The sequence below is a fragment of the Ascidiella aspersa genome, chromosome 3, assembly GCF_963924565.1.
Source record: "Ascidiella aspersa chromosome 3, kaAscAspe10.2, whole genome shotgun sequence".
NCBI classification, from domain to species: domain Eukaryota; kingdom Metazoa; phylum Chordata; class Ascidiacea; order Phlebobranchia; family Ascidiidae; genus Ascidiella; species Ascidiella aspersa.
Genome location: NC_139449.1, coordinates 28360151 through 28387084, shown reverse-complemented (window position 1 = coordinate 28387084; position 26934 = coordinate 28360151). Strand labels below are relative to the sequence as shown.

The window sequence follows — 26934 nt, the reverse complement described above, 5'->3', positions numbered from 1 at the left end:
GCAAGGAGTATACTAGAAACTTGATTCAGTGGTCTTGTCAACAGTTTTTACCAATATTACTATATACAAGGGGACTTGATTTATTGAAATCCGAACAGTGGCCACAATGCCTGGTCAAACTGTCGAAAATATTATTGCCGAAGACTTGCCAAAGTTACTCGGATGCCTGTCGAATATTCGAGAAATCGCGAACGGCATGAATGAACATGCACAGCTTCTTCTAAACAGTGTAAAAGAAGGCAAGTTGGAGACATCGAACGGCGTATCACTGCTGGACGTGAAATATAACTATATGCTACAATATATTATTGGTAGGTTTGTACAGCAATTGTTTTTGTGTTCTTTGCCTTCCATATAAGTTTAATTGTTCTGTGCAAAGTTTAATGCAATCAATTTTGTGTTTTAGAATTTAACTTGTTACGCCCTATATAGTAAACAATATAAACAAGTTTCAATAATAAAACAACATTGCTATAATTTTTCTTCTCTTTAAAAGTTGTAAATATTAAATTTCTAAATCACAGTTTCAATCTACAGAGTGTCCCAAAAATGTATACACAATAAAATAATTGTAAAGTAGTGTTTAATGAAATATTTTTTTATTATAAAAGTGCAAGAAAATCTGCAAGTATAATTTTTTTGTTTTTTTACTGGTTGTTCTCAAATTGGCGTCCACTTTTATCCAGGCACTGCTGACATCACCAAGCAATAGAATCGCACACATTACTAAAAAATGGTTAAAACGCAAAGCACATGAAAAAATAAGATTCATCGGTTTACTTTCAAAGCTAAAAGAACCATTGCATATATATTTGAAAATCCGCAAAGTTTCTTTGCTTATCTTAGACAAAGGCCATTTAATATTTAGCATTTTTACCAGTTTAATTTATTACTACAGCCATATGCGCTGCACTTACAGTGAAAAAAATTACAGTGAAAAAAATGTGAGCTCTTCGATAACTGCCTATGTGCTGTTGCAAATTATGACTGAAACAAACCATTTAGCATAGAGTATAACTTTCCTTCAGTTTCTTTGGGCTAAAAAATTTACATTGAAATATGCAATATGTAACATCAAATGGAGAGTAAATTGTAGTTATGTGTAATTGAAAAATATAGTTTGGGATTTATTTGGCCTTGTGTCTACGTGGTACTTAAGGATCAGTTTTAAACACTTTTGGTGACCTAAAACAGTACTACAAAATTCAGTTTTGCATACTACGTTTTGGTGCAGTTTCAGAAATCCAGGGCCCTCTAAAAACGCTATGCACACCAACCTATGACTACAACACATGGGTTGATATTCTGTGTCTGATACCACACATTCACAGTCCATCTTGTACAATGCTAATGAATCCTACTTGTTGTCACGGTTCATTTTATTATTTAGATATCTTGTCATGTGTTGATTGCAAGGTGAATGGGAAATCTATTGATGGCCACAGTGCCATTGACAGCATTGTTGAATGCCGGACTACACTGGAAAAAACAAGGCCACTCGAACAAAAGTTAAGGTGGGTTTCAAATGGTAAGCATATTAAGAAGTTTTTCAATTTAAATTACACTTTTTCTATTTTAGATACCAGATTGACAAGATCTTAGAAGGAACTGCCGGCAGTCATTTACATAAAGATGATCCATTGCAATTTAAACCAGACTTGGACAATTTTGAGTCTGGCAGCGAGCCTGACGAAACTGAAAAGGTGAAGTATACCAAATTCTAAGACACGCTTTTTTTTTTATTAAAAAAACCTTCAGTAGTTTGCTATTAATGGTTTAAATCTAAATTCTAATCACTTTTGCAGCATGAAACAGAGAAGTATGTTCCGCCACACATCGCCTCAATGATGTACGACGAAGAAGAAGGTGAGGCGAAAAACAAGAAATCAATCGAAAGATCCAAACAGCGTGCCCTCCAATCCTCACTAATTGCTGAACTGGTTCAAGAATCAACCGATGCCCCTATGGAGGTCTCTCATCACTCACAGACAAAAACAAAAGTGCTTAAACACCAAGAAGAAAGAAACAAGTATGTGAAACAATATTATATGCGGATTGCATTTGAGTAGTGATTGTTAGTTATATATAATTTTTTATGATACTTCGATGTAAGGGGCACAAGCCGTTTTGCTTACTATTAATATTACCTACTATTAATATTTGAAACTGTGGATTGTTGTACACTTTTGTTATCCTCCCTTTAAAGAGCTGCCAACCAAAAACGTGCTACTTTGCCTTACTTGCGTTAAGGTTGTATGATTAAAACGAGGGATGAAGTCCCTGTCTGATTTTGTCCGTCTGGACAATATCCATGGAAATAAGTTAATCTCTCACTTTTGTTTTATCAGCGTTCAGGCGTTTCTAGTGTAATTTAATGGTCAGCAGGTTAAATTTACCAATTTTTAAAATTGTAATAATAAGCAAGCCTGTTCACTTAAAAAAGGAGAAAAATAAATGACCACACGAGTATCTCTTATGTGGGTTGTATACAAAAAGTCATTTACATTTGTATTTTAAAACGTCATGCGTCTTCTCGTAGCCAATGGCTTCAACGAATTTGTCGCGCAGATTCGAGGAAGAATACATGACGAGGGTGTCGATGACCAAGAAGGAGCGATCCGCGGAGAAGCGCGGCTTCCGTCAGTCGGAGCTCGACACGATTTCAAAGTTTGGCAACATCGGCGTGCTCGACGACGTTTATGAGGAACAAGCGAAGAAAAGTCGCAGCAAGCCGAAAGCGCGAAAGAAATTTAAAAATAAGAAGAGGAAGTTTAAATAAACGAATTTTTTTCTTTTATTGTGAGTGTTATGCTGTTGTAGGAATTCCAATCGTAAGCAATTTGACTAGAATTATTTGAGTATTTGTGTTTAGATAGACCAGCTACGGACACCTTGTGCCGACCACAGTCAATTACAGTTTTTAAGTTACACAATCAAAGACCAAACATCTCTTTAGAACATGAAAACTTTTAGACAAAGTTTCACCTAATATAAAGTTACAAATATTAAGGAATAAAAAAATGACGTTAAAATAACCGTAAATATATATTTCGTTAAAGGCCTACTTTTACACCTTAACTACGTTTTAGTATTAGGCGACAATTTCGGTGTCGCAGAAGTTGGTAGTGGTGTTAAAATATTAAAGTTTTGTTACAAATGTAGAACTCTGGCTCCAGTTTACCTAAACTTTGTTTTGTCATAAATTTTTTTATTAAGATATTACACAAGTATTAAAGCGTTTTTCAAGTTAAATATGTTATTTGAGATCTTATTTTGCCTTTGAACGATTACCTAAAACAAAGCACGTTTGGCTACATTCTGTACCGTTTATTCGCAAAATTGCAATATTTTAACTGATAAATGCGTACAAAAAGCACGTAGTACCAAGATGAAAAGCTGTTACAGAGAATGAGATTACCACTTTTTACTGCAACAGTGGCAAGTGAGGTCTATAAATACAGCAAGCACGAAATTCAGCAAGTAATGTAATATAAAGGTAAAAAAGAGATGCAAAATTAAAAGGGGGTTGCTGATCAGATGTTAGATCATGCTTAAGGTGAAGATTTGGAAGTTAAAAATTTAGCCAAACTTCATTCCGGAACTGTAATAAAATTCTCCATCGCCTCACATGATGTGGGTGGGAAATAAAATAACTAGTCCCTGTACGCACCAGAGTTTCCGTGATTTTCCGCAGAAAATTCGCTATAAAATGTGTGAAATGTAATGCTGCCTTCGAGATGTACTTGAGCAGCGAAATAATGGGATGACATCATCTAAGCAAGAAATGCGATTAATTGGTCACTTTTTATGTGCTTTGGTAACGCCCGATTAACGTTTATTTTTGTGTGCACAGTAAAATTCTGAAAAATGTGTACAGTTGTAGAAAATATTTGAATAAAAAGTAAGCAATTAAAAGCTTAGCGCAACGTTAAATGTTGGCACCAGCACCACGTTTATAGAAAAAAAAAATAAGACGGCAAAATACAGCAGGTAAGACGATGGACCTTGCCAACAAACTACGTTGCTACTCTTACGACACAAAAACAACAAGGGCAAATGCGGCGCCACGTGTAGCAAAAGGCAACTCAATTAAACGCATACCAGGCAAGACAACAATATCGCTACCACCGAAATGAAAGTGCTTTCTACAGCTGCGTGCTGAAAACGTGACGTCAGGAAAGCCACTCAAATCTGACGTCATCCCGCCTCTGTGCTTCTTTCGGCGGGAGGGGCGACCTCGACGTTTCGCGTGAACACGGGAAGAGACGGCAACTGGACTGAGCCTTGAATAAAGCGAGAAAGTGTCCAAGAGGCGGAAAAACGCGATTTCGGATAATTTTGGAGTTGGAAGCAGTGGGGCAGATTTACGTTTTCAGTGTCCGCACAGAAAAAAAAAAATATTTGGTAGACGGGACAAAACGCCAGGGCGTTCGTTTTGCAAGCAGCGTGTCCTTCCAAGCACTATTCTTAAAAGGTCAAAAACGACTCGGCGATGATTTTGCGTCCTCTAGTTGCAATGTATGCTATTTAGTATTTACTATGACATACTTTGCGCTGGGCATAGACATCTCCCTGATCATTTTAAATAAAATAGTTTTACCTTGTTTTGCTAAAACTGAGAGTAGCTAAATTGGAAAACGCTTAGGAGTTTTTTAGTTACTAAACCTATTTTACAATCTGAATCTGAATCTAATAAAAGTGTGGCGTTTTTACTTACTCTCGAGAAAGGGGTTACATCTTCTAGTGACGTCATGTGAAAGGTTCTCGCGTCCGATGCAGCGCAGAGCCAGGCACATTTCGGACACGACGTCCAGTCTGACCGCCGACTCGAGTCGCCACTGCTTGACCAGGTTCAAGCCCGCCTGCTCCGGGTTGTTTTCGCTGCTGGCAAAAGCCTCTTTGACCCTAAAGCGATTGTACTGGTCGTAAAAAAACTCAAAATTTAGATATTGTTTCTAAATTCTACCTGTGATTTAAAATGCCACATTTTACTTAATTTGTAATAAAAATGGAGTTTGAACAACAAATTCAGATGAAAAAATATAGATTTTCCTAATGTTCGTTGCAGTCTGTCGATAGCGCGTTATGCAATTAAATGGAGACTGCAAAGAGCAGGGATCTAATGAAATGCTACATGAAAAAAACATTGGGTTTCAAATTCGGCCATTTTTATCTTCGATTTAAAAAAAACGCTGTAAATTAACAATTGGATCTCACTAGGTTTGGAAGCATCCGAAGCCTAGTTAAAATTACACCGTAAGTAGCGATAATTCGAGATTAAATTTAGCATAAAGCAAAACATAAATTTCTATTGTAGACTATACAATTATAAAGTAAATTTTGATGAAAATTTTGATGAAAATCTAAACTGAACGGCAATTTATTAAAACTCACTACAGTTTTTGTTGCAGAGTTATTTTTATATTTATTTTTTGAACGATATTTAAGTTAAAATGTTTATCACCAATTTTTCGGTCCTTCATGAAAAAAAGTTTGGTGACCCCTGGTACAGGGGAACACGGTTAAGAAAAGGTACGTAGGAGTGCGCCTACGTCGTGCAGTGAGTCTTCCGTTTAGAAAAAACGATTTTTATGCTTCGAACTCCACGCATCATTTGCCCTAACTTGACCGGCCTCCCGTTCGACAACGGTAACCACCAAATCAACACCGGATCTAACAAAAAACCACAAAGGTTATGAAAGATTTAAAAACAACTTGAGTCAAAAAGAGCATAATTACTATAGTTACGCAAAATGCATCATCAGTTCAGCTGAAAATCCCAATTCGAATAAATTGCGTAACTATAGTAGACCGCTATTTTTGAATTAAGGTTATTTTAGATCTTTTTCATACCCTTTGTGGTTTTGTATGGATCTTACGATAACCATATCGGATATGTATAAAAGATCAAAAACTAGAAGTGTTAAAGCAGGCTTAGATCCCAATATATACAGTAAAAAATGACAAGATTAACAGTGAGTTTGCTAAAGCGCATTTTGATGTAAGTGCTTTATGACCCATTTAATTGTGTAAGCATTCTATTACTTGCGGTCAAACGTTACTGAGCACACGGTCCCTTGACATTGTAGTTGTCCTTAGGGCAGTTGGTGTTACTACCTTGTCGCGGTAGGAGCTTATATTGTGAGTTTGTGTAAGTGTATGGCGATGATGTTTAACTTACTCTGACGCTGTTTCTGTTTCAATAACATTGTTTTCATTCGAATTAAGATATGAATCCACTTGTGTGAGACTTGGTGTTATTAATACATTCCTGTACGTAGATAAAGACTTCAGTATAGGATCAGATCCAATAGTTTTCAAAGATAATAATAATATTTAGGAACACTAAACACGGATCTGTTTATAATCTTCAGTAGAAAAAGAGTGGCCCAAATAAATGATAAAAGATTCGTTCTTTTTTTTGAATGAATCTTATATCATTTAATTGGGCCACTCGTTTCCTACTGAAGAACAATTATATTATTATTTCATCAACGACAACAGCGGACTTCCACTCACTTCTCGTCGTCAATGGCCAGCTGGAAGGCGAGCTCCTTGACCTCGTGTTCGTCGAGCGACCTGCAGATCTTCTGGATGACCGAGTCGCTGAGGAAGGACTTCTCGGAGGCGCGCGCCGCCGCGTCCTGCTGGGACTGCTTGCCTCCGGACTTCCGCTGGCGGTTCTTCCGCGGCAGTTCGACCGGGATCGAGGCGAGGATGCTGCAAGGAAGAAGAATAGATTTTGATTTCGCGTTGGCCTGCGATTCCCGCAAATTGAGATTTCAGTTTTAGGCGTGTTTTAACGGCGATTTCGACATTTTTTAACGGCGGTTTTGCAAAGGTACAAGTTGGGTTGATGTAAATGCGAATGATCCAAGAGCGTTCAGTTCGGGTGTTGACTAAACGTGGTGTGCACTATTCGCGTACAGCAAAAAATACGTATTTGATTAAAAAAACAGTTTGACCAAGGTAGCAAGGGCTTACTATTTTTAAAACAGGTCATTTCAATCATGTCTGTGCATTTCGGGCTATGGATCCACTGATATCTCGCCTGCTGTCTGCCATAAATTAACTTTTCATAAATTACGTTTTTAGACAGGATACATTTGAAATCCTCGCGTAGCTTAAAGTCAAATCGACTATAGGTACGTTTCGTGCGATCAAAATAAATAATAACACTCCGCGGGTGCAAAAGTTGCTTTTAAAGTCTCGCGGTAAACATAAACAAAGTTTGACTTTTACTTTGCAGCAGCACGGCTAGAAAGTATCGATACACAGGTATTTTTTATTTAGGTATGGTTTTGACTACCGATGAGAAATTTAAAGGCAGTAACGACCCGATTACAAAGCCTATAATCGCCAATTTTCTTCTGTATAGTTACTTAACAATATGTCTTTGTATTTTACTTTACTATCAGGAACTGGCGATGTCAGTGTAGGCGAAATATATATTCCTTTAACAGAATGTCTGAGCCTTGTATTTCTCAGGTTTTTAAAGTGAGTTTTAGGTGTTGCCTAAGAAGGTTGCATTTTGAGAGGCCGTTTTAAATTGTTCTTATTTTGTTAAAAAAAATTGAGACAAATTTGACTTTTCAAAACAGCATAAAAGACACTGGTCACAGGACATGTCAAATTGTCAGGACATATTTTACATTATTTGTGCCCATAAAGGTAAAACAAAATCTTACCTATTGTCGGTTTTCTGTGGCGACCCGCCAGCAGATGACGTCGAAGAAGAAGCGGTCGGGTCATTTGTGGTCGTGGCGAGCGAGTTCTCCATCACGAGTACGCTACTCTCGCTGGTCAGCGGCGACCGGAGTCGAGTCGACGAGTTGTTGCGCTGGCGCGGGTCGATCGCGAACTCGACGCTGCCCGAGTAGCGAGTCGACGAGTTTTGCGGGCAAGTCGTACCTGAGACGAGTTTCATATATATTTAGACATATTGCTGCTCCGGCCGTATCGCGCATGAATTTGTTTCTTGTCATTCTTTGTGTGTGTCAATTTCAGCGCCAACGGAAATACTCACTTACTTAAAGCTGGATAATATATTTAGTGCCATGGAAAAAGATACTGAGTCGGCACAGTCAGACGAGTAACAATGCCAAGTAGACTAAAATGCTAAGTTCTTGACATTTAAACATGTGAGACGCTGAATTTTAGTAATTATTTAAGAATGCCTTCGTTTGCATTAAAGTTTGATAATTTTGGTTCAAACTAATGCCTATTTGTTCAACCACTTATACAAACGTATTTATGTTGAAATTGTAATTAACATGTTTAATAGTAAATTATGAACAAAATTCATGTTTTTAAATAATGCGTAATAATGAGTACTATATCTGCTTTATAGTTGGTTTTTATAGTTAGTCAAGGCCAAATGCTTATTAGATTGACGATGACGAAGTTAAAAAAATGTTCTCGTATAAGTGATTTCTCAATCAAGTAAATTGGTGATAAATATATCCCTGACAAAACAACTGAAAATCGTCGCATTCCGTTAGATCCGCTCGTCACCTTTGATGAAGAAATGCTCGAAGGAAGGTTGTAGAGCGGCGTGGAACGTGACGCGACGACAGCTGTCGTTCTTCTGCTTGATGCGGACTCCGCCCGTCGCCGAAATCACGATGCAGTCACGCTCTTGAATCTCCTGGAAATGAACGTTTTGATTAAACGAAGGAAAGAACTTTGCTCCTAATGTAATTTGCCTACGCCGCTATACAGTAGGGGTATTTGGATTTTATTGGATGCTATAATTCTGAAGAACCATCAGCAGAATTTTCCCCCTATCGACTAGAACATTACCTAATAAAATACAAAGTATAAGAAATCACTACCATACGGCCTTTGGTGATAGTGATATATTCAATATTGTCAAACAGCGAACACAGTCTAATCAAATCTAAATAGACGAAACCATATTATTAATAATATCGGCATGTTTTTATCGTTGTTGGTCCGAATCTTCTAATTTGGACTGAACTTTTTACCTTTACAGCGCTTGTTTGCTGTTCCCGCTTGCTGTCTTTTGGTTTCTGGTTGGACTGGTCCGAGGGGTCAACTGTTGTGATGTCACACGTGACGTCAGACGGACGGTTCGTTTTCTGGGTCACCGAGAATCTAAAACACCCCATTTAAAAAAAATTCCCCATTTCGCTTGTGTAAATTAAAATTTCATGCAATCCGTTTAGTGGTCAGTTGAGTACACGAGACAATTTTCAAAATTTGATTATGTTATTTACAATTTTAGTATTCCGGCAAAATGTATGTCGTTCTTAATTTACGGCAGATTTAGCTACTTTGTTTTGTGTAGGGTTCGAATTTTCGAAGTGTTTATGGCTCATTGGCTCAATTGCATTTTAAAACGTAGGAGCCTTTAATGCTTCTTCTTAACAACGCGAGTAGAAAAAAAAAACTCTCGCATGTTTTTCAATTTTAAACCAACCTTGCATCTCGCCCGTCGCTAAATAAATTACATTGGAGACTGAGACCAAAAATGCGGATTGTTAAATTTCATTCCCATTTGGGTGCACTATGCAGTGCACGGATCTGTAATGTAGCCTGATAATGAATCGCAAATCCTAAAAGGTCGAGTAGATCAATATCATCACATTCACTGAAGATGATACAAGCTCGTATCAAAACGTCTTAATAATCAAGATGATGTCGATCTACTCGACCTTTTTGGCTTTGCAATTCATTATCAAGCTATACTTCCATTATTTTCAAAAAAGGTAAAGCGCCTCACCGCACGGAAGAAGTGTTCCTTGCCGCCGCCAAACACCTGGGGAGCAGTTTAAGGTGGGCGGAGAGCGTGCATGTGTATGAACGGACGGCCAGCACCAGGAAGGACACGTGCAAGGGAACGTCGATCGTTACGCTGAACGAAACGTGGTAGACCGGGTCGCTGGATGAAGAACAACAGGCAGGGTTAGAGTATGGGGAACTGTGGGCATCTATATGTGAAATCTTTATTAACTAATGACTGTATGAGTGTGTTCTGCCCAGGGTGGATAACATTTTTGTAGGGGTAAACCAACCAAAAGGGGTGAATAAGGGTGAATCGTCAGAAATGGATGATAGCTTGTGAGCAGGGCGGATATTCCGGGTGTACTGTTGTATATAGAAGAGATAGTTTTATCATATTATGAGGCAAGGGTGAATGAAATCTGGAGATAGATGCTAGGGGTGAACAAAACTAAAAAAGTTTAACAAGCAGCTGTAGATTAATGCTTGGTCGGCAGATTTATAAACAAGTAAACCACACAGTTTAAAATTACAAGAATTGAATTAAGGAAGACCTTTCTTCTCTACAGCTGATCGAATAGCTGCATCCTATCGGTTTGGATTTTATATTTTCGCGGGTTAATTTTCTCGAAAGTAAGACAGATGAATAAAAATACAAAAGTCGTAACATGATTCGATAAAATCACAACGTGAAGTTAAAGTGAACGAAACGTGGTAGGCCGGGTCGCTGGATCAAGAACAACAGGCAGGGTTAGAGGTTGGAAACTTGTTTGCTTAAAACAGCGGGGATCTATGTGAAATCCTCATAACTAATGACTGTAGGTTCTGTAGATTACTGCTAGGTCGGCGGATTTTTTTTAATTCGGAAAAGTGTTGATTAGGATAACTATGGATTCCTTTAAACAAACGTCTGATACTGTAATTTATAAGTAGTTTGTAACCAAAAACAGTTTGATTGTTATATTTTTTGGGCCGTTTTAAAGGCAAAAGATCTTCGGTGGAAAATCAACGATTGGTTTATTATAAAAAATGTTCAAATGATAATTTAGTAATTGAATCATTGTGAAATGTCAACCGTTACTCCTTTTACGGCGTTCCAATGCACATCACGAGGCACCAAGCTATACACAGATCTATTTTCACAATTAAAGCAAACTGTGGCGTGTTTTTTATTGCGAATAAAAATCCTAGTCAAAATTTGACTTACTTCGTGGCTTGACCGAGAAGTTTCTTTCCCTTCTGCGAAATATTCAATTGCTCGCATTCCGTATCTGTGACGTCACGCCACTGGTCGCTGTCCGACCACGCGATGTCGCCGTTTTGCAACTTCTCGGTTTTCTGGAATTATGAATAGTAAGTCAAGCATGTGTTTTATCTCGCCTCTTTTTTTTCTTTCGCACTCGCTTTGTTGTGTCGCTATATAATAATGAAAATATCAACATTAAAAAAAAAAAATGAAAGTAAGTCAATGTGGTGCAAAAGCGTTTGTTACACCTCTGCAGTCAAAAAAATTAAATTTATAAAAGTCCATTAGACTGAGCCATGGAATCCACATGGGTATCCATTGTGATCAGTCCAGCGTAATGATTAGGGCATACCTATAATGATATGTCGGTATCTTCGAAAAGGCTCTTACCACAATCAGTTGGCCTAATCAGGATTGTTTTGCAAGCAACGCCAGGTTGGAAAAATTCAACCTACATTGATGTTCGAACTCACGACCTCGACTATAACGGGATAGTAGCTCTGCCTACTGACTGAGCTACCCAAGCTAAGTGGGAGCTGGTCGAGTTCAGAGCAGTACAGATTTCGAAACATTCCACCAAACAACACGTTGAACGAAAAACAAGGTGTAGACCAAACAATATGTATAAAGTTTCAAATAATGTTGGAAAAACAAAATGCGTGAGCTTCCACGAAAGCTTTCCTAATTTTAATCGAAGGAGAATTTGACGCGAAATCATTTCGTACGAGTTATCAAAAATGAAAAAAACCTTTTAGTCTTTAGGCGCTAGAATTCCTCACAATCTCAAAAGGATTCATTTTTTACAAAATTTTTCGAAAAGTTAAAAAAATATTTCCCATACCATGAGAATGCGATGCACAAAAGTTTTCGAAAAGTAAAAAAATATTTCCCATACCATTAGGATGCGATGCACAAAATGTTTCGAAAAGTTAAAAAAATATTTCCCATATCATGAGGATGCGATGCACAAAATTTTTCGAAAAGTTAAAAAAATATTTCCCATACCATAAGGATGCGATGCACAAAACTTTTCGAAAAGTTAAAAAAATATTTCCCATACCATGAGGATGCGATGCGTGGTGTCGGAGCTGTTGGTTCGCACCACAGTTGAGCAGGGGATCTTGACCGAGAGGCTGGCGCGGTTCGAAGACTCCGACTCGTCATCGCACTTCACTTTAAGGCGAACGTCGCGACTCGATCCAACCACGTATGAGAAGCCTGTCAATCAAAACGACGCGTTGGAAGGCAGTTCTGTATCAACACTTTAGGTGCGACGGAAAAGACAAACAAATTGCCGCACCTTGATTATAACTTCCGCTCAGTGATATACTGTACTTCTACAATAAATGAATTTGAAACCACACACATAAACCATACCCAATTAAAGGGAATATTCATTGATTGATTGCACTGTACACAAAACAATTTTTTTTCCGAATGAACATAATTCAAAGCCTCAAAAAATAAAAAATGTCTCTCGGCGCCCTTGAGATATAAAAACGGCATTATGGCTGAAAAATCGTGTTCTTAACTTAGGTCAAATAAGTTTAGGTCAATATTGTGAAAATTTTGTTACTGTTTTCCAGAACAAACATAAAGCTGTTTATGTTGAGATGTCACAGCACTTTTATAATGGGTCAAAAAAGCGTTCAAATAAAAGAAAGTCGAATTTAGATGATCTTAAAAAATATGTTCGTGGTTGCACAGAAGACAGAAATTCAACTTAACAAAAATTACCGTTTTTCTGCAGTTGCTCTATTATGCGAGCCGACACCATTAACGCCTCCAGTTCCAACGTGCACGAATCGGTGTGATTTGTGGTAACGGACGCGGATATTCCAGGTTCGACTGACGACGTAATCTGGTCACAGAAAAAAAAAACGCTACTACCAGTGACAAAATAATTGGAAAAACATTTTCTAACATTTTTCTAACAGTTCAAATACAAAGAGAAAAAGGTACTCGAGCAAAATGTTATAGTTGAAAATTCCAAAATTTTAGCAGTGGTTAATCGTTAACCAAAACGAACTTAGATTTTTTTAATTATTAAGTGATGAAAAACAACACCATAAAGACTGTATAATTTGCATTCAAATCGACATGAAAATATTAAACACTACTCTTTGCTTCTTACCCTAAAACAAAACCTAAATTATTGTCACAATAATCTCCATAAAAATCCAAAATTACCGTTGAACCCTGTATGAAACAACATGCTAAACTTTTCGTCCGTCCCAAACATCCGCTGTTGCTATGATTCGCTTTTGTCTATCGACTAGCACTGGCTATAGTGTTAAGATCATCGTCCTTTATTCTAACCACAGTACGTACCTTCTCCGATGCGTCGGTGACGTGCTTGACGTCGAGGCGTGGACAAAGAAGCACCACGTGCATCCCGAGCTCGTGCGTCTTCGCCGAGAGGAAGTGAACCGCATCCTCCTCATCATCATCTTCTCCTGCTCCGGAAGGTTCCTCCAACTTACACTCCAACTCCTCCCAACGCGTCACGCCCTGGGTGAGAGGTAAACTTTTTTAATCTAGCTTAGTTTTAATGAGAACTTTATTGTGTTTGACACTGTATTGTGCCCTTGAATGTTGCCTGAGCAAAGTGATGGTTAAGTTTTAAATTTGGATTCTTAACGCGTGTATCGAAAAAAAGTTGTCGGTTCAACAACCATTATTCACATATCGAAAAATGATAATGTTGTTTTTTGTATTGCTGTAAATTTGGCGGAACCTCTTTTGTTAGCGGACTGTGTATTTGATTCCAATAGAAAGTAACAGTTTTAGCAATTTTACATTCTTTGTGGCCTAAAGGTTTTTTTGATATCGCTGAACGTTTTGCCTGTTCTCGCAACATTTTAACGTTTTTACCAAATCCGTTGTGCATTTACAACATTTTGTTTTATGTATGAATAATATTAGTTAAGTATTTTTTTCAGACCATGTTATTTAACTTACAAGGTTGTTTTCCTTAGATTTATTTACAGGTGAAAAAAAGTATTGTTTGCTTTGATTTTTAAGAAAATTGTTTCGTCCCAATGCAAAAAGAAGGATAACGGTTTACCCGTAAATCAAATAAAACCAGTAGAGCAAGAGGCTCGCGACCGAAACTTATACGTGCACCCCTCGGGTGACAAAGCATTATTATAATACTTGACCCATCAACACCCAAACGATAGCCCTAACCTAAATATTGTGCGTAAAGAATAATTTGTGGACGGAACCTTTTTATTTTGTATTTTTTTGCCTTTTTTACGTACCAAATCGAAAGAGCCCCCAATGTTTTACATTCACAAACATTGCAAGCGAACTCACGTCGTCGTCGAAGTTGGCGAAGACCTTAAACTCGTTCTCGCGTCGGTCGTACTTGCGCATGGCGGCCGGACGCAAAGCGAATTTGAGTGACACCGCCTTGGAGAAGTGAGGAAACTCCCTCTCGGGCTTTTCCCGGGGTCCGGGGTCGCCACGCGCGCGAGGGGGCGGCGCCGAGTGGGTGAAGAAGCTGACGATGTTGCTGCAGACGAACACTCCTGAGGGAAGGGGCAGCAGCTCGCTGCTGTAGTTTCGGCCCTGCGCGAGAGGAGAAAAGTTGTCTATTTAGCTCTTCTTATGCTCGTTGAACGTGAGCATGAATTTATTAAAAATTCGGGCCACGCCGGTCCAAATTGACGACAAATAAGAAGACCTGTATCGATTAGCTATAAAGATGTTTGGTTTTAGATTGGATTATAAAATACAAGTTGGTATAAGTTGCACGTGGGAATTATTTAAGTGTCCATATTAAAAAAAGGGGATAAACAAGGTTTTCTACAGATGGGTATTGGATTGGAAGACACTTGGTCAAACATTTTGAGGGTGGCTTCAAATCTTCTTTTTAAATAGAAACTCACAAACTAACAAAAAGATCTTATTTTCAGTGCAATGGGCTTGCTTCATTGTTAGGCAAAACCATATTTGACAAATTAAAACAAAAACAGAAATCCTGTTACATTGCTCATTCAGCCTCGCGCCCTACAGGTAAAAAATGCACACCGTTGCTCGACCTAACTCACGGGGGTTATATTTTCAAGGCAAACAAAATCAACAGCGACGTTACAAACCCCCACCTCAACATATAGCAGCAAGTTAGAAGGGACGGAGGAATGCTCGATGTCGATCATACATCCGAGATCTGTGGTGATGGTCTGCTTGCTGGGGGTGACGCTGTAGCAGAGAACGTGGGGAGTCGAGGGATGGAAACTCGTCGAAAACGAAAAGAGCTTCGACCGCGAGAGCCTCGGCAATCTGGTAAACGCGGTGCGGGGAAAAAACATTAGTCAGAATGAACACAGAATTTCGTGAAATATTATAACGACTCAAAGCCCAGGCTGTTTGAAATCATCGCTCAATTCAATTTTTTAGCCACGACAGATGAATGGTCTTATAATTACTACCATTTTAAAGAAACAAGCTAGAATAACTTGAGCGACATAAAAATGTATACGTTCAACTCTCCATACGATAATGGTGTTTTTATGGGTTGCCTAAATTGAGGCGTTTTAAGACTAGACGTCCGAAAAAGCGTATGTGAAACATTTATGAATTGTAAAAAATGATGAGTGTTACGTACGCCCTTACCTCTAAAGCGATATACAATTTAAAAAGCTATGTGTTGCCTTAGAAAAAAAGGGACAGCTAAGGTTAAATAAGTAACGCATTTACTTGCTTGCCCGTTCTTCGGGTTCGACAGAGGGCGAGACTTCAGGTTCGCGCGGCGTCCAGGTAAAGTTATGTCGGATGACTGGAACGGAAGAGGTGAGCGGCAAGGTACCTGGGCAAGAGGCAAAGACTCATTCAAAAACACTCATTTAATTACATTTTCCCTATTACAATTTAACCCGTAAAGTGTACATGCTGCAATCATAAATCAACCTGTGACGTTGCTTCACTGTTTGGGAGTGTAGCTTTTTATTAAGGCAAATATTTAATTCGTTGCAATTTCAACAAAAAAAAAACGAAATTCCAAAACTGAATGACATTTTACAATGTGTCTTTTGGTGGTTCTTAGCTTGAATATAATACCATGAAAGTGGATCCCAAAGTGCCACAATGCTTGGAACGCTTCATCCTTTGTTCGGTCTAACATGTGATCAGTATAACATAGAGAAATGTAAGAAAAATAAACTAGATTTGTCCTGGAAGCTTCCAAGTTTACCAAGGACGCGAGAGTCTCGATATATGACATGCTAAATCAGAGTAGGGCGACCTAATTACACAGGTTGCAAATAGGAAACAGTCCGAAAGTCGTTTCGCGGTATGGTTGACTGCCTCTTTTCATACTTTTATCTCTTACTGCGGAAAACACCGCCCATAAGGATGCTGAAGGCCAGAAAGCGCGAAAACGCAGTACTATTTTTTTTACAAGTGATGAAAACCAAAGTCGACATAGGAGCAAGGGAAAACTCGTTATTTAATTTATACATACAAAGGTTGGAACTGAACGGATTTATATTGATCAATACATACAGGGTATATATAACGTGTTTTTAAATTAAGTAACCGAAACGGTCTTAAATTTCTCCAACGTTATCTTAAAATGTAGCCTACTTTTCTAATTACAGCAAAGATTTAGAAGTTAAAATACTTAAAAGAAATAGTGGCAGTCTCTTGAAATTTCTCTGCAATCCAAATCCAAGATTTGTGTCAATCGTATTTCAAATACATAAGCAAAGGTCGAATAGAAAAATTCAAACAATCTTACACTAATATTAAACTAATAGGTCTAGTTTACCCTAAAAATTAAAATATAATTAAAAAAAGCTTATCAAACACCCACCACCTAAGCAGCCGTGCGGCGGCATGTGATTCAGCCCCACAACCTGGGGGGTGTCCCTGGGGGGTACAGGTGGAGGGCCCGCAGCCGAGGCCTGGCCCACGTCCGCCAGCGCCGACGTGGGCCTTATGTAGACGTTCATGCGGCGAATGGCGGAGCTCGGCGACGGGGTTTGGTTTTGCTCGCGGCGCCTGGATACGGGGGTCAGGTTCAACGTACCGTTGGAGCGATCTGCACAAAAAAGATGAGGTTTAGGAAATAGAGGGAACATTTGTATGACTGCGAAAGATGAGCGTTTGAAAGTATTGCAGTGGATCTCTTGCAAAAATAATTCCTATTCATCTAAAGCTAAAACCGACGACTTTCAATAAAATGAAAACTCTTAGTTGGTGGGTGTATTCGTTTCATTCGAAACAGCAAGTCTAAATGCTTTAACATAAAGTTGCAACTTTGTATCGACAATATTTCCCACAACTGGGCTAAGTATTCAGTTTTATAGAGAAGTATTTAAAAATCATCTGGACATTTTAAATAAGACCTGTACAGTTGTTTTTCATTACAACTGAGTGTGTTTTTTGTTTCACCTATTGCACGTTTTTGCACTTATATGTCAAAGAGAAATTTGCGTGAACCGGGCTACTTGATTTTTCACCTTTATATTTTGAATTCAAGCGAGTCTAAATTGAAGAAATGTTTACTTCAAAGTACTCTGACTATTTAATAGACCTGTGCTGCTAGGTTATATCCATCCTTATCTATAAACTTAGCCAAATAAGTTGTATCAACACCGTAGTAAAGTCGTGACGCAAACAGTTACATAAACCTTATGAAGCTTGGCCTTGAAAAATGAATTACTTTGAACAGAATAAAGCAAGCAAACTACTTCGGTAGTGTTCAACAATCTCAACTGTGCAAATCGAAATACGATTGTTATATAAAAATAACGAAAGTTACCATTGTCAGAAATGATGTCAGTGATAGCTTGATTGGTGGATAGGGTTAATGCAGTCCTACCCTTTGAATCTTCCAGGGTAGTGTCGGCGCCATTGTGCAACAAAAGTAGAACAATCTAAGAATAAAAATAAACATTTAAAGCAATAATCCAATATTAACATGTGAGGTTTAGTTAGTTTAAACTTTGAATCGTGGGCCATGAGCTTTAAACTTAGTTATTTTGGCAAACTTAGTACTCTAGGTAAGTATCAACAGAAACCCATCACTGTCTGACGTAAATTTTAGAAAATAGCAGGAAAAACCCGTAAGCTTCTACGTAATTAATTTAACTTAATTCATTTGTAGCACGAATTGATCAGTTCTTTTGGTTTATTCGAAAAAGCCCATAAGATATCAATTGATGACTTAAAACACCTCGGGTAAGCTTATGGCTTCAAACAGAACTCAAGGTGGTAATTAAGTTTATGGCTTGGTCTGCCTTTGGCAATAATTAACAGTCACATACACAATTACTGTTAAATCTTAAAAAAACAATTTTTACATTATTGGTCATTTTTCACCTTAAAATTAAGACTGTTTAATATGTTCTGGAGTCACAAGATGGTGTTTATGTCAACAACACCTATATAAAGTAATTAAGCACTATAGCATGGAAAGTAATTGAGCACCGGCATAGATCATACTACTTGGCCGATTCAAAGAATTGGAGCAAAATGCGGCTAATTGTAATTTAATTTATAAATTGATTGTATGCTTTAATTCTAGTTTTAATCTAACATGAAAATTTTTACTTTGTCTAACCGCATTTTTGACTCTCTCAGTCGGTACAAATTATTTGACTTAATACTCTTTGGTTAAAAAACGACTTTACAGTCATGTAGGCCAATTTTACAGTTTGAAAAGAGCAGACTATTCTAAAGAGCACAAATTAAAGCACTCGAATCTTTGCCATTGAAATTCCAAGAATACAATGGATTTAAACAAAATTGATAGAAAATTAATTAAACGTAAATATAGTTCGAATTATATAGTTTAATTTCAAGTTTTTGAATTTTCGGTAATTTGAATTGTAGTCTAATTTTTAAACCCTTGAATGCTTCCAAAATCTAAATGGAACTCTAATCTAGTTGTCCAAGTCTTCACCCACCTCTTCGTTGCCACCCTCGACGGCGTTGTGCAGTGGAGTCCTCCTGTACTTGGTGCACTGCGCGTTAATGTTGGCGCCGGCGCATAGAAGCTGCTCGACCAGCAGCACGTCGCCATCGTCCTCCTTGAGCGCGTACAAACAGGCGACGTGGAGGGACGTGATGCCGTTGCGGTCGGCCGCGTTTACGTCGGCGCCGTTTTCCAGCAGGAGCTGCAAACAGGGAAGAAATACTTCTTTTATATGAACTTTGCGATATCCTAAAAAATAAATCGTGTAACCCTCCTGTTTGGAAGTAATGCCAATTGTGAACAGTTAAAATCGTTTACTTTTGGCGGCCTACATTCCAATCGCCACACACCCCGGTTTAGATGGTGTATTTCTCCTTGTTTCCTTCTTTCTTCCGTCTGCCTCAAAGGATATATACACTTACAATCAGTTCCCTCTCACTTTGTTAAAAATGAATAGAATTATCCGAATCGTTCAAAATGATACCTAGTTCTATATGGGCTTTGATATTCGTTTATTACGTCTTACTACTACCTTCAACCATTATGCCAAGTTTACTGTTTTGTTTGCTACAAACCGTTGTAATTATGCAAAGATATTGACAACGTTCTCTTTGATTACTTTAATTTTGAAACTGGTAAAAAAACGGATTGTGTAATTCTGAATTAAACTGGAAGAAACTCCCTACTTCTAAAGTCGTTTATCCAAACCTAGCGCTGTTTAATAGGTGATATATATTATTTTTGTGTGGGATGTATTAGGAACAAAGCAAGACATCGATCAGTTTGAACAGCAAACCTCTGAGCAAATGCAGTTTTTTTACACCAATGTTTTTGCATGATGCTTCTGTAGACTTTGTTTAAAATGCTTAAGTAATGAGTATTGATTTGGTGGCCTAATAAAATGGTCAAGGATTAATATTAAATCAAAACAAAAACAGTTTTTTTTACTAATTTTATATATTATTCTTTTTTTAATATCAAGTAAAAATAAATGTTGTTGTTACAGTTTGTTTTTTGAAGGCACATTTTTCGTAATTTAGATACATTTTTTTAGCAAAGCTTTTATATCACATGGCAGCATTTCCATCTACCCAAGGTGTAGCACAAAAAAATAAGAATATTAGTTATTAGTTATTAGTGATATATTATTATCAAGAATGTTAGTGATAGGCAATTTATAAAGATAGTTTCTCACTTAACAATTTATGACCAGCTGAAAAGAAATATAAAAAATAAAGGCTCTACACTTTTCAGATTTTACAAAGCATCCGTGAAAATACCTTTGTTATGTCAATGTTCTTTTTCCAGACAGCAGTTCGAAGTGGAAATAATGAGGTAGAGGGAATATTTGGGTCGGCGTGGTTTTGCAGAAGAATGGTAACTAGTTCAACAAACTCTTTTTCAACAGCTTTGTGGAGCGGGGTTTGGCCATTACCATCTTGCCAATTGATATCACATCTGGAAAAGCGCACAATAGGAATGTGATGGTTGCAAAAACAACAATGTGTGTGTCACCATATTTAAGGAAAATCATTTTATAAGATTTACCTTTTAATAGAATTACTATTGATTGATAGGAAAACATAAAGTCAAGCCCCGAAGCCACTTAAGCCACAAAAATCAATAACTCTATTTTATAGAAAGACAGAGTCATCCTTCGTATAAGCGTCATTTTACAAAAATAAAAAACATATAAAAAGAGTAAAACCACGCAAACTGGCCTACAAAGTGTTATGAACAAGCATAGTGTGTTAGACACACGTTTTGTTTACCACAACAGCTTTAACCACATGATCATCTTGAACATATGGTTTTATTTACATTCTGCTCTAAAACGACGCTAAACAAAGATAATAATCGCTTGTTCATGTAAAACTCACTGGTGTCTGAGCAGGGCTCTTGTCACTGTAATTTCTTCATTCTCAACACTGACGTGCAAGGCAGACTTGCCGTTTACATCTGGGGTGTTCTTGCTTGCCCCACTCTGCAGGAGAAAGTCGATTCCCTAAAACGTAACATTTTAGGTTGAATGCACAGATTTACCAGTTTCAACATAAGCTTTTCTATGAACACTTAGGTGCTGGTCTAGAATCCTACCACAATTATTAAATCAATGCACAATATTTGGGTTAGAGTGTGAGTTAGCGTTTGGGTGGGGGTGGGTCAGGTATTATGATATTCATTATTTAATAATAATACCTGGCCCACCCTAACCCGCACCCTAATCAAAATAATGTGTGTTGTGGTAGAATTCTAGACCAGCCCCAACACTTTTAATTAGAAATGCATAAATATTGGACACATAACATTGTTCACAAAAGTAAGAAAAGAAAAAAGAACAATATATGATGGAATTCAGAGACTTCAATATGATAAAATTCATGTGTTGAACACCTGTTTTTATTTTCATTCACAGAAAATTGACATTTAGTTTTATACAGTTAATGGCAGGCCTATTTAGTGACAAAAATAGGTTACTTAAAATCTTACAGGTTATATATAAAATACTATTATTAAAACAATATATAAAATCATGTGAAAAAATATGAGAAGTATACAAATATATTCAATTATTCATATTACAAAAGCAAAGTTACAATTCTTGCAGTCTGATTTTCTATGCATATAATACCTGTGAGTTTCCAAGCAGAGCAAGGTAATGTAATGGCGTTCTCAGCTCCTCATCTTGCAAATCAGGATCAGCACCATGGTTTAACAGCGACATGGCCATGCTGGTGTTGCCGGGAATGGCACATGCCGAATGTAACGGGGTGCGGTTCAACTTGCCGCGACAGTTTACAGAAGCACCCGACCTGTTTATTTAACATGTCAAAATGATAATATGAATCTCACACAGAGGTATTTATCTGTAGAAAGTAACTACTTGCAATAATTATTTCGCTGATTTTTTAGTGACATTTAGCCTGTTACTTTGCAGATAGTAAACAGCATTTTACAAAAAACATGGACTTGAACAATCTTTGTGACACTGATACACAGGTGAGTAAACTAACCAGCACATTCTTTATGACATTTTGATGTTTGGAAATTATATCTTAAAAAGGCCAATAGAGACTTTAGAAGTTAACTTAATGTTGCTAAGAGAATCTCAAAAATTCTTCATTTCCTATTTATAGGCTTCTTTTGTACAATAGGTTATAGTTCTCTATAGTTTTACTTTGTTGATTGTAACATCATAATAAACCACGAATATCTAACAAGGTTAGCACAATCTACTGATTATTTTTTTTTGTAAAATTCTGAAATTCGATATAGTTGGGAACTGCTGTTTAAAGGTAACAAAGTAACATGTGGTGTTCAGTTTATAACACTAATCTAACCTTAACAGCAAAGCTGTCATGTTGACAAGGCCGTAAGTGGCGGCCACATGAATCGATGATTCCCCTTGTGCATTCGGAGCCGAGGGGTCAGCATTGTGACGAATAAGGGTCTCGGCAATCTCAACCAAGTTTTGAGATACGGCCACATGAAGTGGTGTAAAGCCTGAAATAATGTTTAGATAATTAAATTTAACTACTATATTAATATATTCGTTAAAATAACAACAGCCATAGGGGTAACAACATCTAAGCTATGTCAAATTGTCCTAACTTACTTAAAAAGTCATAACAGCATTTAAGGCAGAGATTGTTTTTCTGATCTACTGACATAAAACTTTCAATAAATAAATTTTATTTGAGGGTCTTACATAAATCATAATACTAGAATACTAAGAGAGGTGTTTATTGTATGAGCTAAAACATATATATGTGGGTAACCAAGACTACCTATCCTACCGGCTTTATTAAACGTTGAAATCTTCGCATCATACTGTAGCAGTACTTCCACCATGGACAGGCAGTTGTTCTCAATTGCTGTAAACAGTGGAGGGTCTAGCTTTCTACTGTGGTTGAACAGCTTGTTATTCGGGTTCACAGCACCACACAAAAGCAGTTCCCTGGCAATATCTTCATTACCACCTTAAAAAAATCTTCACTTAAAGGGATACCAACTGAAAAAATGTTTCCTCTTTAAAGAAACTATAGCAGTGGTCTAGGATCCTACCACAACAAACATTATTTGGTTTAGGCTGCTGGTAAGTGTTTGGGTTTGGGTAGGTTAAGCAATATTTTTAAATAATAATACTTACTCAAACACTAACGGACACCTTAACCCAAATACTGTGCGCTGCTTAGTTGTTTAAGTGCTGTAGTAGGTTTCTAGACTAGCATCAAAACTATAAAGTACAGCATTAAAAAATGATATAAGTATGAACAACATTGACTGCAGGGTAATTTTTTAATGCACAAACTTGCGTATCAACCACATTAAAACAGAAGTATTGTATTTAAACCAAGATGTACATTGGCAATTAATAGTTACCCGAAATACCATTAAGTTACCTGAAATAGCATTATGAAGTTGAATGCAAAGATTTTTCTCCTGGCTTTTGGTTTGTGCACTCCCCATGATGCTTTATCAAGATAGGCACAAGCAACACAAATTAGGTGCAGTTACATAGTTATTCAAATACATTCCTGGGCAAATAAATGTAGTTGTAACTTAAACAAAAGCATATTATTGGAAAACATACCCCAAACGAATAATCTTATATTACAAGCACATTTATTGTACAAGAAAACAAAAAACATGATTTATTTTATTTTCTTCACTTTTTCTTAAACCCTTTTCCATCTACAGAAAATTTTGTCATGAAAGACAAATTTAAAGTCCTTGCATTCTTAATACTTTCACTTTTGCGAGGTTTCGACTTAAACTCTGGTGGTCTTAACACAACCTCTCCAAACTTAACTTCATCTTTCCAAACATCTTTTTCAAGTTTGTCAATTGCTCTGTTTTCCTTTTTAGTTTTAAGCTTTTGTTTTTTCTCATCATTTTTCAACTTTTGTCTTTCCCTTTGTTTCTTTTTCTTTTTTGATTCTTCTTTTTCAGGCTCTTCATCAGGAATATTGCGGGAAGCTTTGACAAGGAAATTAACCTCTTCGTTCATACGACTTAGAAACTGATGTTCGGTTTCACCAGGAATTTGCCTAAAGTTGTTTCGTTTGTTTGCCTTTTTGTTTTTCTTAATAGGCATATTCTTAATTCCTAAAAGTTCATTTAGTTTATTTGGAACTTTCTGCTCAGCTTGGTGCTTAAGTAAAACACGTTTTCTTTGGGAATTGTTTTTAGAAGTCTTGTGTCTTTCCAATTTTTTTCGATTATGTCCTCCCATATTATTCACTTTTAAATAATTAACGCAGGAATATTAGTATCTGTCATCAAACAAATGCAGTTTATTTATTATTTGTTTAAATAAGAAAACATATGTTATACTTTTGCTGTTACCAATACTTTTACCTTAATTGCAAATTTAAAACGCTTACTTTTTCTGTTTAACACAAATTTGTTGTTTGACGTGCTTACACTTTTATGAATGAAAAATATACTACTCGCTGATCAGCTGATGGAAAGTGTAACTAAATAAATTTGTTACTAGGTGGCGGTACACGTCACACGAAAATAATTCGACCCATAGCCTTTTTCATAAATATATTTCTAATATACAGCATTTGCCCCTTTTATATTTTTTATTTTAATGTGTGCTGATTGGAACGTAAACTAGTTTTATGACGTAACAGTGGTATTTTCCACAACTACATACTTTTTTGTTCTTGCTGATTTTATTGGTCTGTTTTAAGTTTTGACGAATAGAAATCGTTTATCGAAAGTCGTATTTTTTGTCAAAAATGGGACAGACTAAAGACGTTTTGAGTTTGTTAATCACGATCGGTTTGTTGACTACAGCGTCAGCTTTTCAATGCTACCAATGCGAATCTGCAGCATCCGACTCCGCTTGCAACCAAGCTCTACAAAACTGCACTGCCAATTCTCCGCAGAAATGCCTAGTTTGGCTTAATGCTGCAGGTAGGTTTTTCATCTTATTTTATCCAATATATATATAGTCAAAAATTTTCTATTTAGAGTTTCCTTAGATATCAACTGATTTGATTGTGTACCGTAACTGTAACAAATTACTGCATTGTTTAAAAATTCTACTACAGGCACCACTACAACAAAACGATGTGCGACAGTGCAAGATTGCTGGTCGAATTTTACCGGACCAGGAGAGAAGACGTGCTGCGACTCTACCTTGTGCAACCAGGCTGTAAATAGATATCAGATATATATTGAATAGTTTTAACAATATCCATTTAATACTTTTATATGCCGCTCGTAAACTGAGTACCATTGTAAAATGTAGAAAATCATTTTGGTTGGCTCTTCCCCTAGGGCCGCGGTAAGTGACCCTTTACGGATATTTTTAAAGGTGTCGCAGAGTAAAAACTTTTAAAGGGACCGCTGCACAATAAAAATATTGCGTACGCGAAGCCCGTTTGATTAAATCTAAAAAAATCGGGTTGCAATGAAAACTGTTCAAAATTGCCAAAAACATCTCCGCTTGACCAAGCAAAAATCAGTAACACAAATAATGTTTTTCCGGACAGACTTCGTTTCCCGTGGAAAACACAGGCCCGTCGCAAGAGGAGATTCTACTGGGATCGGTTGGTTCCAACCCGTCCCTGTTCCTCAGCAGTGTGGCCATGTACCAGGCGCTGTCGGGCCTCATCTACGGTGCTATCGTGCTCTTCATACTTTACAACACACCCAGAAACTACAAGGGTCAGGCCAGCAAAGTGTCGCCGGAATATTACGACGTAAATGCGTTAAGCTGAGACGATAGAGTAGAAGATACACACTTATAAAGTTTCACACATTACTTAATGTAATAGCTTTTATCAACATTATTTTGGCAAAAAAGTTGTGGCAGCCGATAGCAGCCAATAATGTGGGCATTTGACAGCCCCGATGTGCGTTTAAATTTGAAACCGATAAGGCCGCACGTAAAAGGTGGATAAACACGTGGTAGAATATTTTCCAACCACGTATTATGGGTGGATGGGTTATATGGCATCCCTGTGAGTTGATTGCTCAAAATTCACCTTATATTTTAGTACCTAAATGGGTGTATATGCAAGCCATAGAGTCGAAGCTAGCCGGACTGGGTACTCGACGAAGTCGGCAAATATGACCGGCACGCTACGATACAGTGAATTTTTAAATGGCCAATTAGGGTGATAAAGGACAAATCACATAGCCTACTTTATACGACTTATTGTTAGTTTGCATAATACAGTGCAATATAATATCACAAATTTTTTTACCAGTTTTTGAAAAAAATGCTCAAACTGTTTGCTTGGAATAAGTATACTTTCATGAATCTAAGTTTACATCCAAAAACTATTTATTCGTTATTGCAACAATATACCAAATAATTTGATAATTTAAAGTTGCCTTGTGTAAAAAATGGTTATTTTTGTAAGTAACACGAGTCACAGGACTTTGACGTACCAAAATCGCCGCTTTGCAGACCGAATGAAGTTCATTTACAAAATACTAAGTTTTGCCTAATTTTGTCATTAGGACGCTACATGTTTATAGGCCAGTTTACGCAGCAGGGATTCCCGTAAATCAAAAAATACATTTTGTTTTAGGACAACGTCGTAGAGCTGGAATAAGTCGTCTTCAGGAAGCGGCCGGATCTTAACACTCGCATTAAGGTCAAGCCCGGTCGCCATTCCAGTGTTGTTGTTTTTGGAGTTTTTTTGCAACAATAAATTGTCGCTCTTGACACACTAGTTTTGCAGAAATTTGAAAAACGAAACTTTTACTTAGGATCAGGTGATTCTTCAGTGTTGTAATGATTAAGTCAGTGCCGGTTCTCACGTCGCGGCGTCATGGTGCGCCATTTCTATTGCTCAAGGTTGCCGATAGGTATTTGAGAATTTTTAAGAATCTGTTTTTTGCTCAATTGGTAAGCTTCTTAATACAACTATTTGTGTACGATTAAAAATCGTTGTATCAAATGACATTTTCCTACATGTTTTAAGTTTGTGTTGTCAAGTTCCATTTTAGTAAAATAGTCGAAAATACAAGTCGGGGTGCCGAAATCTATTTT

General features: G+C 37.2%; 4 protein-coding genes across 4 annotated transcripts; 2 read left to right on the top strand and 2 right to left on the bottom strand.

Moving 5' to 3' along the window:
- LOC146161349 (neuroguidin-like) lies at nucleotides 1–3263 on the top strand. Its single transcript, XM_083383553.1, has 5 exons — nucleotides 1–311; nucleotides 1391–1514; nucleotides 1580–1703; nucleotides 1806–2029; nucleotides 2569–3263. The coding sequence occupies exons 1-5, from the start codon at nucleotides 107–109 to the stop codon at nucleotides 2777–2779; spliced, it is 888 nt and encodes a 295-aa protein (XP_083239679.1). The 5' UTR covers nucleotides 1–106; the 3' UTR covers nucleotides 2780–3263.
- Nucleotides 3236–23478, bottom strand: LOC146161348 (uncharacterized). The gene is made up of 23 exons (XM_083383551.1): nucleotides 23318–23478; nucleotides 22712–22894; nucleotides 22256–22418; nucleotides 21547–21727; nucleotides 20795–20919; nucleotides 20195–20372; nucleotides 18907–19116; nucleotides 17760–17874; nucleotides 16812–17036; nucleotides 15695–15803; nucleotides 15100–15277; nucleotides 14309–14563; nucleotides 13322–13501; nucleotides 12728–12851; nucleotides 12051–12208; nucleotides 10952–11082; nucleotides 9746–9904; nucleotides 8988–9117; nucleotides 8515–8647; nucleotides 7689–7911; nucleotides 6520–6720; nucleotides 4718–4905; nucleotides 3236–4283 (listed from the first exon to the last, which is right to left on the bottom strand). The coding sequence occupies exons 1-23, from the start codon at nucleotides 23382–23384 to the stop codon at nucleotides 4198–4200; spliced, it is 3702 nt and encodes a 1233-aa protein (XP_083239677.1). The 5' UTR covers nucleotides 23385–23478; the 3' UTR covers nucleotides 3236–4197.
- On the bottom strand, nucleotides 23451–24186 carry LOC146161347 (coiled-coil domain-containing protein 137-like). The gene has a single exon (XM_083383554.1). The coding sequence runs from the start codon at nucleotides 24148–24150 to the stop codon at nucleotides 23584–23586; it is 567 nt and encodes a 188-aa protein (XP_083239680.1). The 5' UTR covers nucleotides 24151–24186; the 3' UTR covers nucleotides 23451–23583.
- Nucleotides 24187–24664: 478 nt separating this feature from the next.
- On the top strand, nucleotides 24665–25651 carry LOC146161346 (uncharacterized). Its single transcript, XM_083385135.1, has 2 exons — nucleotides 24665–24842; nucleotides 25449–25651. Exons 1-2 carry the CDS (start codon nucleotides 24665–24667, stop codon nucleotides 25649–25651), a joined length of 381 nt encoding a protein of 126 aa, XP_083241261.1.
- Nucleotides 25652–26934: the final 1283 nt, after the last annotated feature.

What these genes read in the sequence shown, in the direction of transcription:
- LOC146161348 (XM_083383551.1), bottom strand. Translation starts at nt 23,384, where the DNA reads ATGGGGAGTGCACAAACCAAAAGCCAGGAGAAAAATCTTTGCATTCAA. An exon ending in ATGACAGCTTTGCTGTTAAG is followed by an intron (nt 21,728 to 22,255) that starts GTTAGATTAGTG and finishes TTAAATAAACAG; the next exon opens with GTCGGGTGCTTCTGTAAACT. An exon ending in AGCAAACAAGCGCTGTAAAG is followed by an intron (nt 8,648 to 8,987) that starts GTAAAAAGTTCA and finishes GTTCATTTCCAG; the next exon opens with GAGATTCAAGAGCGTGACTG.
- LOC146161347 (XM_083383554.1), bottom strand. Translation starts at nt 24,150, where the DNA reads ATGGGAGGACATAATCGAAAAAAATTGGAAAGACACAAGACTTCTAAA.
- LOC146161346 (XM_083385135.1), top strand. Translation starts at nt 24,665, where the DNA reads ATGGGACAGACTAAAGACGTTTTGAGTTTGTTAATCACGATCGGTTTG. An exon ending in AGTTTGGCTTAATGCTGCAG is followed by an intron (nt 24,843 to 25,448) that starts GTAGGTTTTTCA and finishes TGGAAAACACAG; the next exon opens with GCCCGTCGCAAGAGGAGATT.
- LOC146161349 (XM_083383553.1), top strand. Translation starts at nt 107, where the DNA reads ATGCCTGGTCAAACTGTCGAAAATATTATTGCCGAAGACTTGCCAAAG. An exon ending in TATGCTACAATATATTATTG is followed by an intron (nt 312 to 1,390) that starts GTAGGTTTGTAC and finishes TTTATTATTTAG; the next exon opens with ATATCTTGTCATGTGTTGAT. An exon ending in CCACTCGAACAAAAGTTAAG is followed by an intron (nt 1,515 to 1,579) that starts GTGGGTTTCAAA and finishes TTTCTATTTTAG; the next exon opens with ATACCAGATTGACAAGATCT.